The sequence below is a fragment of the Peromyscus eremicus genome, chromosome 7 (assembly GCF_949786415.1).
Source record: "Peromyscus eremicus chromosome 7, PerEre_H2_v1, whole genome shotgun sequence".
Lineage (NCBI taxonomy): Eukaryota > Metazoa > Chordata > Mammalia > Rodentia > Cricetidae > Peromyscus > Peromyscus eremicus.
In genome coordinates, this window is record NC_081422.1 from 103776799 (window position 1) to 103790135 (window position 13337).

At 40.3% G+C, this 13337-nt stretch overlaps 1 protein-coding gene across 1 annotated transcript in view; it reads left to right on the forward strand.

Moving 5' to 3' along the window:
- Window positions 1-13337, forward strand: part of Smarcc1 (SWI/SNF related, matrix associated, actin dependent regulator of chromatin subfamily c member 1) — a 123573-nt gene that overhangs the window by 14997 nt on the left and 95239 nt on the right. Inside the window, exons 4-7 of the mRNA XM_059268743.1 lie at window positions 436-517; window positions 3074-3166; window positions 7973-8042; window positions 13090-13159. Of these exons, the coding sequence (XP_059124726.1) occupies window positions 436-517; window positions 3074-3166; window positions 7973-8042; window positions 13090-13159 (315 nt within the window). The remainder of the gene's footprint in view (window positions 1-435; window positions 518-3073; window positions 3167-7972; window positions 8043-13089; window positions 13160-13337) is intronic.

A 13337-nucleotide genomic window follows, 5' to 3' on the forward strand; every position in this document is an offset into this window, starting at 1 on the left:
AAAATAGGAATAGCATTGGTACTTCATTTTGCCTGGGAGTGTGTCTTTTTAAAAATTTTAAGCATTTTTTAAAATCTGTGTGTGTGTGTGTGTGTGTGTGTGTGTGTGTGTGTGTGTGTGTATGAGGTCAGAGGACAAGTTTTGGCCTCCGTTCTCTTCTTCCACTGTGGGTTCTGTGGATCAAATTCAGGTCATTAGGATTGAAGGGAGGTCTCTACTAATTTGCCATCTTACCAGCCCAAAGTGATGTCTGTTCTGATGGTATTGACAGTGTGCATTCTCGTAGTACTGAGAGAATATGTTCACATACTTTATACAATGCTAGCTTAGTTTCCAAGCCTTTCTCATTCAGTTTAGTTTGATTCTAAAATGGTGTTTCTGCTTGTGTGTAAGACTGAAGATGGATTTAGTAAAGCCTTTTATTCCCTGTGTTAGGCGGAGATTTGATCTTCAGAATCCATCTCGGATGGATCGTAATGTGGAAATGTTCATGAACATTGAAAAAACATTGGTACAGGTAAGTGGAGAATTAGGCCTTGTCTCTTCCCCTCTCCTGTCTCCTTTCCCCTTCTCCACTTCCTCTGGGGCTCCCCCTTCTGTCATGTTTTAGATAGGGATTCTTTAGGCCCAGGCTGACCTCAAAGTCCTGCCTCAGTAGCTCCATTTCTAAATTAGGTGCATGAGTCACTCGCTCAGCTTGAAGGCTTATTCTTTAATATACTTCAGTTCTATGTTTGTCTTTATTGGATTGCCAAAAGATAAAGGGGAGAAATTTTTTGAAATACATAATTTTGTTTTTATGCGTATTGGAATTAGAGCTGTAATTGTTCTGATCATTTAAAGACTATCAGTCTCTTAACATTTCTTTTCTTATTTTCAAGACAGGGTCTCTCTTTTTAGTCCTAGCAGTCCTGGAACTCACTATGTAGATCAGGCTAGTCTTGAGCTCACAGTGATCCAAGTGCTGGATCAAAGGCGTAAGCCACCATACCCAATTAGTTTCTGACATTTTTGGTGAAATAATGTGTGATATTTCTATTTACTTCATTTATTATTCAAACCACTTTTCTCATAATGGAGCCCTGGTTGTCCTGGAACCATAGAGCATGGAGATCCACTTGCACTCTGCCTCCTGAGTGCCTAGATTAAAGAGGTATACCACAGTGCCCTTTTGTTTTCATTTCTCCTTAGTATAAGCACTGATCATAATTTTGACTTTATGGAGTCATTTTCTTTTGATTTGTTCCATGGTTGTATAATAAATGTCTACTTTCCTCTCAGCTAGATTATAATTTGGATGCAAGAGTACTTAATTTTCCGTTTACATTTCCTCTTTTTCTTTTTTAGTTTTACGGTGCTGAGGATGGAATCAGGGCCATGGGCTAGGCGCGAGCACTGTACCACTGACATATTTTCACCCCGTGGATTTTTGTTGTTGCCATTATTTTTGTTTTCTCTCTCTGTAGCCTTTGCTGTTCTAGAACTCTTAAGACACTAGGCTGGCCTTGAACTCACAGAGATCCACCTGCCTCTGCCTCTGGAGTGCTGGGATTAAAGGCCTATGCCACCACTACCTGGCGAGAAAAAAATTTTTTTTCTCCCCCTTTGAGAATCTCTGGCTGTCCTGAGACTAGCTCTGTCGACCAGACTGGCCTCGAACTCACAGAGATCGGACTTCCTCTGTCTCCCAAGTGGTTGAAGTAAAGGTCTCCACCTCCACCTCCTGGCTGACAGATTGATTTTTGTGTGTGTGTAATATGGCCACATGTGCCAAGGCATATTTGTAGTGGTGAGAGGATAACTTGGGGAGTCAGTTTTTCTCTCTAGTTTTTGTGGGTGCTGTGGATTGAAGTCGGGGTGACAGTTGTGCACAGCAGGCAGTTTTAGTGCTGAATCATCTCACTAGCCCTCTTTTTAAAAAATTCTGTTTGGGTTTTATGTATTTGAGTATTTTGCCTGTATATATGCTTATGTTCTGTGTGTGCAGTGCCTACAGAGGTCAGAAGAGGGCACCAGATTCCCTGTAACTGGAGTGAGCTGCTGTGTGGGTGTTAGCAGTTGAACTCCTTCTCTGGAAGAACAGCTGGTGCTCTTCTTAACCATTGAGACATCTCTCTACCTCACCTTCTGAGAAAGGATAGCTCACTGAACCTGGACCCGAGGCACTTTGGCTAGTGCCTGGCCAGGAAGCTCAATAGGATGACATGGCTTGGTCTGCAGATGTGTGCCAGCGCTCTCAGCGTCTATGGGGTACTGGGCACTCCAAATCAGTTCTAATGTTTACACAGAACTTGACCCCCTGAATCTTCTCCCTCCCCTGTCCTTTGTTTATTTAGTATTTATTGTGGTGGTGGTGGGTTGAGACAGGGTCTTACCATGTAGCTCTGGCCATCCTGGAACTCACTGTGTAGACCAGACCAACCACGAACACACAGAGATCAGCCTTTCTCTGCCTCCCGAGTGCTGGGATTGAAGGCCTAGTGCCTCTGACCTTGCTGTATTTTAGCAATAATTTCATTTCAAATGATTGTCACAGTCTTTGTCTAGCTGTAGAAGGGTTTTGGGAATGATTTTAAGTAGCCTACTAAGCCATCTAGGCTTTATTTTGAGATAAGACTATAATATTGTATATCAAAAGATGTCTTCCAAGCTGGGCATGGTGGCACATGACTTTAATATCAACACATGGGAGGCAGAGGCAGGTGGATCTCTGAGTTCCAGGACAGCCAGGGCTACACAAAGAAACCCTGTCTCAAAGAACCCAAAACCAAAAAAAAATGTCTTTCTATCTTAAGAAATGAAGGTTTGAATGTCACTTTCCGTCATTAAGATGATGAGTAGTCAGGAGCCTGTGCCATGGCTCAGTGGGCACAGACACTTGCTGGCAGACAGCTGACCTGAGTTCAGTCCCAGTACCTACATGTTTGTCAGATGACTATATGTGTGCCATGGTGAACAATTTGCACATACCTTCAAAACCAAGGAAAAAAATAAAATGTAAGGATGATTAATAGTTAGTGTACACCATTTCCAAACCATTTAAATTTCAAAGTATGTCTTTTTGTTTTCTCAGAACAATTGTCTGACTAGACCCAACATCTACCTCATTCCAGACATTGATTTGAAGTTGGCTAATAAATTGAAAGATATCATCAAACGGCATCAGGTAATAAACGTGATCACTTCAGTGCAGTAGGAGTATACTTTTAGTAAATGCCAAAATTTGCACTTTGTGTCTGCTTTAAAGGATTTGTCTCTTGAGTTTCCAAATACCCCTATGGAAACATTCAGTAGTCAGTGGGATGAGTTATGATAGTCTTAGAAGTTTACTTACATAGTTAAAGTGGCCCATATAATTTCTAACTCAGAATTTGCAAGGTCACAAAATAGAGGTGGTAGCAAGATTGTTGCTTCAGGAGGTGGAATGTACTTTAAAAATTACCCTCCCCCCACATACACAGCCAAATGTATTTATTTATGTATGTCCTCTTTGTAAAATGAGTGGCAAAATTGAGGTTTCCAGGCTAGCATGATGGTACAAATGTGATAGTGTGCATGCTTCTAGATATTGGAGACTACTCAAGTGTGGGAGTTCAAGATCAACTGAGGCAGCCAGACTGTCCACTGTTGCCGGGGTTTTAATCATCTTACTTGACTGTAGGCTGAGAGTTTGTTTTTCCCCCTGTAATGTTAATTTCACCACAGTGAAACCTGTGATAGCTGAGGATATCTAGGTACAAAATAATTTTCTGTAAAACATCATTTCTGTGACAGTGTTTTACTGAGATCTAGAATTGCATCAGAAGCCTCATGAATATCTTCTTTTTTCTGCTGCAAAAAATATTAACCTTTGAAATATGTCTTAACTTTTAGTAAAATATCTTTTGGTTTTTCGAGACAGGGTTTCTCTTTGTAGCTTTGAGCCTTTCCTGGAACTCGCTTTGGAGACCGGGTCAGCCTCAAAGTCACAGAGATCTGCCTGGCTCTGCCTCCCGCGTGCAAATATCTTACATGCCATCAAAGCAAATGGTTTATAAAATTCTCTCTGTATAATTACAGATGTTGTAGTTTTTCCCTCACATGTAACATGCTTTCCAAAGACAGAAATAGTACAAAACAATGTAATGTATAAATAGTACAACATGTTGTTGGGTGTGATCCGGATTTTGCTTCCTTGTAGAACAAGCATTACCGCTTTCTTTTTTGTTGTTTTTTTTTCGAGATAGGATTTCTCTGTAGTTTTGGTGCCTGTCCTGGATTTTGCTCTGTAGTCCAGGCTGGCCTCGAACTCACAGAGATCCGCCTGGCTCTGCCTCCTGAGTGCTGGGATTAAAGGCGTACACCACCACCTCTCGTCTTTGCTCTACCACTTTCAACAGATCACTTAACCTTTTCTCTTTTGGGGTGTCTTTTTTTTTTTAATTTATTATGTATACAGTATGCCTGCAGGCCAGAAGAGGGCACCAGATCTCATTACAGATGGTTGTGAGCCACCATGTGGTTGCTGGGAATTGAACTCAGAACCTTTGGAAGAGCAGCCAGTGCTCTTAACCTCTGAGCCATCTCTCCAGCCCCCGGGGTGTCTGTTTATTATGTGATAAGTTAATTGTAGCTTAACTTCATATGCTTGTTAAGAGGGCAGAAATAGAATAAATTAACCTGCTCTTTCTTGCTTTCAAGCTGAAATTAGGAATTATTTATACAAATTTTACTGGAGGTAATGCCTACATATTTTTGTAATGTTTATTGTGACTATTTTATTATTAAATAAAGTGTAGTGATTATTTTCCAAGGACATTTTTGAGAGAGATAGTAGCGTTTTTTTAGCTGGGTTCTTAGAGTGTTCCTAGTGCTGCTAGAGTTCAAAACCAGGGCTTCATGTGTGCTAGCGTCTTGTATTGAGTTTTATCTAGCTCTAGCTCTGGTTTCATAGAATTGCAGGAAATAGACCTCAGGAGTCACTGGTAATAGTACTGTCACTGAACATTAATCACAACTTCACTGGAGCATTTTAAATGAGTTAATGACTCATGTTGAATCTTTCTTCTATCATCTATCTATCATCTATCTATCAATCAATCAATCTATCAATCAATCAATCATCCATCCATCCATTTGATGCAGGTTCTTACTGTGTATCTGGCTGGTTTGGAACTCACTATGTAGGCCAAGTTGGCTTTAAACTCACTGATATCTGCTTGCCTCTACCTCTTGAGTACTGGGATGCAAGGCATTGAACCAGGCGTATTTATTGTTTATTTAAAAATGTATGTATGTGAGAGAAGGCATCAGATTTCCTGGAACTGCTCATCTAGATTGGAAATCAAGATTCATTGCAATATCAGAGGGCGCTGTTAACCTCTGAGCCATCTTTCAAGCCCAACAACATTGTCTTTGTTTTTTGGGTTTTTGTTTGTTTGTTTGTTTGTTTGTTTTTGTTTTTTGGGGGGGGGGCGAGGGAGGGTTTCGAGACAGAGTTTCTCTGTGTAGCTTTGTGCCTTTCCTGGAACTCGCTCTGTAGACCAGGCTGGCCTCAAACTCACAGAAATCCGCCTGCCTCTGCCTCCTGAGTGCTGGGATTAAAGGCATGCGCCACCACCGCCCAGCTGGTTTTTGTTTTTCAAGATAGGGTTTCTCTGTATAACAGTCCTGGATGTCACTGTATATCAGACTGGCTTCCAACAAAATTCTTTCTTTTTTTTTTTCTAAAGGTTTATTTATTATGTATACAGTGTTTTGTCTGCATGTGTACCTGCCCGCCAGAAGTGGGTACCAGACCTTATTATGGATGGTCTCGAGCCACCACGTGGTTGCTGGGAATTGAACTCAGGACCTCTGGAAGAACATCCAGTGCCCTTAACCTCTGAGCCATCTCTCCAGCCCCCAAAATTCTTAAGATAGAAACATTGGTATATTATTCACTTTCAGGGCTGGAGGGTTGGCTCAGTGGTTAAGAGCACTTGTTGTTCTTGTAAAGAACCTAGAGTCAATTCTCTGCAGCCACACAAGTAGCTCACAACCATCTGTAACTCTAGTTCCAGGACATCTGAACTTCTCTTCTGACTTCTGTGATACCAGGCACACATGGTAGAAAGACAAATACAGGCAGAACATTCATACACGTAAATAAATCTTAAAAAAAAAATCACAAGGCTGGAGAAACAGCTCAGGTTGAGAGCACTAACTGTTCTTGCAGAGGACTCCAGTTTGATTCCTAGCACTAACATGGCAGCTCACGATCTTATGTTTCTTCAGTTCTAGGGGATCCACCACCTTCTTCTGGCCTCCTGGGCACCAGGCATTCAGGTGGTACACAGCAATACATGCAGGCAAAACACCGATACATATAAAATAAATTTTCTCACTCCGCTTCACAGAAGACATGCACGGAATAACTTGCTGTGTCATTCAAATTCAGCAGTGATAGGCTCCACAGGGCAAGGTTCTAAATAGGATAGTGTACGTTGGTTCATACTTAATGGTATTGGTACTCCTTTCCCCCCTGTGTGATGGCCATTCAAAAATGTATACCACTATCCAGTGATTGTAAAGCCCTTACCTTATGAGGCAGATAACTATTTTAGCTAGTTTAAAATTTTTTTTACTTTTCTAGTTTTCTACAGATGAAGTGGCATTATGTTTATTGGGTTGGAATGATGAGGAAATAATCATTATTAAAAGAAATGCAGAGAATGCCTTGAATTGCTATTTAAAACTAATACATGACTTTCCCTTGTTTGTATGGTCTCAAGAATAAGCAGATTTTAGTCTAAATGGCATTGTGTTTATGTTCTGGGTATATTTAGTAGTCTTGGCCATAGTTTAACCTTAATTTTTATAGTAGTTTTCCAACATTGAGAAAATGACAGCAGCATATATAATGTACACTGTACTTGATTCAGTGCCCCAGTTTACATGCCCAAATTCATGTCAGTTAGTGATAATTCATGCTAGACAGACAGTTAAGGCAAGAGGATGAAGAGTTTGAGACCATCATAGTCTACAAAGTGAAACCGGGGGCTTTTTGTTATTGTCTTATTTTTTTCTTTCATTTTTTAAGGCAGTCTCAAGTAGCTATTCTAGCTTCAAACTTAGTGTGTTAGAGGATTACCTTCAGTTCTCTAGCTTCTGTTTGCCAGCTTCTCAGGTTAGAGGTCTAGCTAAAACCTTATCATTTTATAAGGTAAATACACATTACTTTATGTTGTTGAAATTCCAGTCTTTTTTTTTTTTTTTTTTTGATTTTTCAAGACAGGGTTGCTCTGTGTAGTTTTGGTGCCTGTACTGTATTTCTCTCTGTAGCCCAGGCTGGCCTCGAACTCACAGAGATCCGCCTGGCTCTGCCTCTCAAGTGCTGGGATTAAAAGTGTGTTCCGCCGGGCGGTGGTGGCGCACGCCTTTAATCCCAGCACTTGGGAGGCAGAGCCAGGTGGATCTCTGTGAGTTCCAGGCCAGCCTGGGCTACCAAGTGAGTTCCAGGAAAGGCGCAAAGCTACACAGAGAAACCCTGTCTCGAAAAACCAAAAAAAAAAAAAAAAAAAAAAAAGTGTGTTCCAGCCCGCCCAGCTATTCTCATTTTGTAATGATAGTTTTGAAATAATTTTAAGAACTTCAGGTATGTTTATGATGGTAAAGATACTTACAACCAAGTTTATTATTATTTTTATTTTTTAGAGAATTTCTTGGTTTTGGATAATGATAGTTGATAAAGTCTATACAGATATTCCCAAATCTGAAAAAGTCAGAAATTTGAAACCCTTGAGATACAAAGCATTTTGGATAAAGAATATTCAGTCCTTACTTGCATATGTGTAAACAGTATTTTCTGTTGCTAACCACTATTTTTTTCTTTGACTAAAAATAATTTTTAAAAAGCAGTGCTTTTATATTTCTTAGAGAATTAGCATCCATTATCTAATAGTTTGCATGTCATGTGCCTTATTTCTGTGTTACTTGTTTGTTTGCTTTGCAGGGGACATTTACTGATGAGAAGTCAAAAGCTTCCCACCATATTTATCCATGTCCTTCCTCACAAGAGGATGGTAAGTTAGCTTTGGTTACTAGCTATTTAACTCATACATCATATTATGATATTTAAATAATATAGCTTTATTCTAAAAAAATGGCTGAATACTACACTATTTAAACATAGAGTTCTTTGTTTTGTTTAATGTATCACTTGCCCCCTGTGTAAGTGTTAGTCTATCACTTGATTCTCTTAGAAAGTGAGATTTACCTGTGCTGCTCAGTGCTCTAACCAGTTAGATTTGTTTTAATGTAGCAATTTTTAAAGATTTATTTATTATGTATACAGTGTTCTGCCTGAATATATATGCCTGAATATATGCCTGAATGCCAAAAGAGGGCACCAGATCTCATTATAGATGGTTGTGAGCCACCATATGGTCAGTGAGAATTGAACTCAGGACCTCTGGAGGAGCAGCCAGTGCTATTAAACTCTGAGTCATCTCTTTAGGCCCTAAATATAGCAATTTATATCTTAATATACTGTTGATCTTTGCCATGGCCTGCTACAAATACAGGAATATCTGAGGCATGTGAATACTTTTGAGTGTCACAGAGTTCCATAAGATACTAGTTGGGTAAAGTTGGTATCTCTCTAAATTGAGGCAGGATTCCATATAGCTCAGGCTGGCCCTGAACTTTCTGTGTAGCCAAGGATGACCTTAAACTTGAGACCTTCATATCCTCACCTCCTGAGTGCTAAGAACACCACATCAAGTTTTATGTGGTGTTGGAATGGGACTTGGGCCTCAAGCATACTGAACAGACCCATTACCCACTGAACTACATTACTAGCTGTTGTTTTTTCCTACATTTATTTTTTTCTCTGTTTTTAAATTTATTTAGTGTGTTATGTGTATATATGTGGGAACCCTAGTACCATGGTTGGCTCATAAAGGCAAGAGGATCAGAGGACAATGTGTGTGTGTGTGTGTTTGTTTACTTCTGCGTATAGGGTCTTTGATTCAAATTTGCCTTCAAAGATTGCCTGAGCAATCACACTTAAATACCCATTCTTAACATTAAAATGATGTTTTTTTTTTTTGTTTGTTTTTGGTTTTTGTTTGTTTTAGAATTTCACAGTGTAGCTCACACGCTGGCTTTGAAATGATATTCTGCCTCAACCTCCCAAATGATGCTTTATATAGGGTTATTGATCCACTCAATATTATTAGTAAATCCCTTAGACTTTTTCCCTTTAGTCATTTAACTTCCTTTGATTGGATATTTTAAGTGACATGTCATCAACTTCTCTGATCTTCTGTTTGAGTACATCTGTTCAAAACCAGTTAATTCTTAAGTTCATTGATTTGTCTTTTCTGTTCCTTAATATTTTAGGGGTTCCCTCCCCCTCTGGAGACAGGGTTTCTCTGTAGCCCTGGGTGCCCTGAAACTCATGCTGTAGACCAGGCTGGCCTTGAACTCACACAGTTCCACCTGCCTCTCCCTTCATGGTGAATTAAAGGTGTGTGCCACCATGCCTGGCTTAGTTCATTGCAAAAAAAAAAACAAACAAAAAAGCCATCTTTCTCAATTTGTATGAAGTTTTAGATAGGGGAAAACAGTCCATTCTTCAGTAACCCCATTTAGTGATTCTTTTCTACAAACTCAGTGAGATACAAGCCCTAGCCTTTCCTTTAAATATTTTCTGATTTTTTTTTTCATTTAAACTAATTAATTTATAGCCAGGTCTGGTAGTACACCCTTTTAATCCTAGTACTTGAGAAGCAGACACGGGTGGATCACCAAGTTTGAGGCCAGCCTGGACCCTAAGAAAAAAATATTTATATTCATTATATACACATGTGTAGCTAGAGTTTTCCTGCCTGGCCCACGGTCAGGGCAAATCTCTCTCACCTGTCAGTCCCACAGCCTCAGACCCAACCAAGTAAACACAGAGACTTATATTGGTTACAAACTGTATGGCCGTGGCAGGCTTCTTGCTAACTGTTCTTACAGCTTAAATTAATCCATTTCCATTAATCTATACCTTGCCACATGACTTGTGGCTTACCGGCATCTTTGCATGCTGTTTCTCATCGTGGCGGCTGGCAGTGACTCAGCCTTCCACTTCCCAGCTTTATTCTCCTCCTTGTCCCGCCTACACTTCCTGCCTAGCCAATGGCCAATCAGTGTTTTATTTATTGACTAATTAGCAACACATTTGCCATACAGAACATCCCACAGCACACATGTGTTTGTGAGTACATGGAGGTCAGAGGACAATTTTGTGGAGTTCTCTCTTCATATTTGATTGTGGATGTGTGCATATTACTGTACACTTGTGAACAAGGGATGTCTTGTCGAAGTTGGTTTTCTTTTCCCACCATATCGGAAATCTTGGCTGCAAATGTCTTCATCTGTTGAACCATCTTGTAAGATTGCTTCAGGAATACTGAATATCTTCAAATACATACCTCTTTAGAAGGGAAAGGAATGAAAAGATTACTGTCATCATCAGAGCTGATTTGGGTAGAATTTTTGACAGCGAAGCCTGTGAAAAATTTTCCAATAGTAAAAGTAACTATATGCAGACATGTAAATTAACATTCTTTGTGCATAAGATTTAAGCTAAAGACATGACTAACAATTGAAAAAAGCAAAGTCCTAATCTAACATAATCTTTGAAGGTAGATTCAGTATTCCTAAAGCAACTTTACTGGTTTTAGAGAACCCAGAGGTTGGTTGTAGGTGGTTCAGTGTTTTAAGGCATTTGTTGCTAAGGCTGTTTATGGGGGGCCATCCCACCCCCACTTTTCCCCAAGGTGCACTTGAACAGGAGCAGCAGGAAAAATTAAATAGAAAGATAGTTGGAGAAAGAAAGAGAAACACAGGATAGGCTCAGGAGGGCCTGGATCCTAATCCATGGGGCCCTGACTGTCTCTGACAAAGGACTTTTAAAGAAATGCTAAGGGGTGGAGCAAAAGACGTCCCCGTTCGTCCCCCCCCCCACCCGGCACAGCCACGTGCAGACCATTCCAGACACCCAATGACCATGAAGGTGATCAAGCCATCCCCTAATGCATCCCTGCTGTATAAAGCAAGCTCAGATCTAACTAGGAAACCTTTGTGGGCTACCACAGCTGTCAACTTGAGTTCAGTCCCTGGGATCTATATGGTAGAGAGAAAACCAATACCCACATTGCTGTCTGTGATTAGTTTATCCATTGCTTTTAGACTTATAGTAGTAGCACATGTGGAGGAAGTTGCTGGTGTACATATGTGTACATGGCAGTAAGAGATAGACACTAAGTGTCTTTCTTGATCACTTTCTACTTTTAATTAGGGTTTTTTTTTGGGGGGGGTTGGAGACAGGGTTTCTCTGTGTAGCAGTCCTGGCTTTTCTGGAACTCACTTTGTAGACCAGGGTAGCCTCAAACTCACAGAGATTTGCCTGCCTCTACCTCCCAAGTACTGGGATCAAAGGTATGGCCATCATTGCCCAGCCAATTTCTAATTAAAAAAAATTATTTATATTTATTCATTTTATTTATTTATTTATTTGAGATGGTGTTTCTTTGTGTAGCCTTGGCTGTCTTAGAGCATGCTATTAGACCTGGCTGGCCTCCAACTCAGAGATCTGAATTCCTCTGCCTCCCAGTACTGGGGTTAAAGTATGCGCCCCCACTGCCTGGCACTTAAGATATGTTTTTATTTGTGTATGTCTATATGGGAATGTGTGTGTGTAAATACAGGTGCCTTCAGAGGTCAGAAAAAGGTGTTTGGTCCCCTAGAGATGGAATTATATGGGGGTTGTGAGCTTCCTGATGTGAGTGCTGGAATTGTCGTCCCCCCCCCCCCCCCCTTTTTCTCTTTTTTTGGTTTTACAAGACAGGATTTCTCTGTGTAGCTTTGTAGACCAGGCTGGCCTCTGCCCCCTTTTTTTGTTTGTTTGTTTGTTTTTGTTTTTGGAGACAGGGTTTCTCTGTGTAGTTTTGGTGCCTGTCCTGGAACTCACAGAGATCCACCTGCCTCTGCTTCCTCAGTGCTGGGATTAAAGGCGTGCACCACCAACGCCCAGCAAACTTTATTTCTTTTTGTCATTGGTGTTCTGCCTGCATTTATGCATGTGTGAAGGTGTCAGATCCCCTGGAGCTGAGTTACAGACAGTTGTAAGCTGCCATATGGGTGATGGGAGTTGAACCCAGGTCTTCTGGAAGTGTAGCCAGTGCTCTTAACCTCTAAGCCTTAACTCCAGCCCCGGAACTGAATTCTTACATCCTCTGCAAGAACCGAATATTGTTCTGTTCTTGCTTGTCCCCCATCTCATCAGCCCCTTCACCTTATTCTTTGGATAATTTGGATAATTTGAGCTTATAGGTCCTCTTTAGTTGGCAAGACCAAGTAAAGCTTCAGCAATCTGCCTGTCTCCACTCACCCAGTGATGGATGGATAGATGCACACTACCACAATCTGCATTATTATTATTACTTTTTAGGTTAGATTTATTCATTTTATTTTTTGTGTATGAATGTTTTTGCTTGTGTGCATGTATGTGCACCTTGTGTGTGCCTGTTGGATTCCCTGGAAGTGGGGTTACAGATGGTTTTGAGACATTTTATAGGTGCTGGGAATGAAGCCTGGGTTAGCTGCAAAATCACCACGTGCTCTTGACTCCTGAGCCAGCTCTCCAGCCTCCTAGCTTTTTATCTTCATGTTGGGATCTGAACTTGGTCTCAAGCTTCGGTGGTTAGTATTTTATTGACTGTGTATCTCCCCTGCTCCTAAAATGTCCTTTTAATCAGATAAATGCCTTTCAGTTTTAAAACTAAAAATTTATAGTTGGAGAGATAGCTCAATAGTTGAGGGTACTTACTGCTTTTGCAAAGAACCAGGGTTAGGTTTCCAGTAACTACATGTATGCTCTCAGCTCTCTATTACTATGGTTTCTCCACATCTGATATCTCATCTGACATCTGGGCTCCTGCACATACGTGCTATACATTTATGACACTCGGGATACACACACAAACATAAAAATAAATATTTTCCTTCAAATTGTAAATAAATCCTGTTCCTATTTTGATGTTTCATCAGTTAAACTAAGATTTTTTCTTCTTTCAGAAGAATGGTTGAGACCAGTGATGAGAAAAGATAAGCAGGTGTTGGTACACTGGGGATTTTACCCAGACAGGTAATTATATTTTAACACTATTACTTTGTTTATATTTATCTTGATAAAACAACATATACCTACAGGACATAAAGATGAAATTTGTCAGTATTTCCATCTCTCTTGTTGCTGTTGTCTTGTTTTGTTTTTTGAGAGAGGGTTTCTCTCTGTAGCCTTGACTGTCCTGGAACTCACTCTG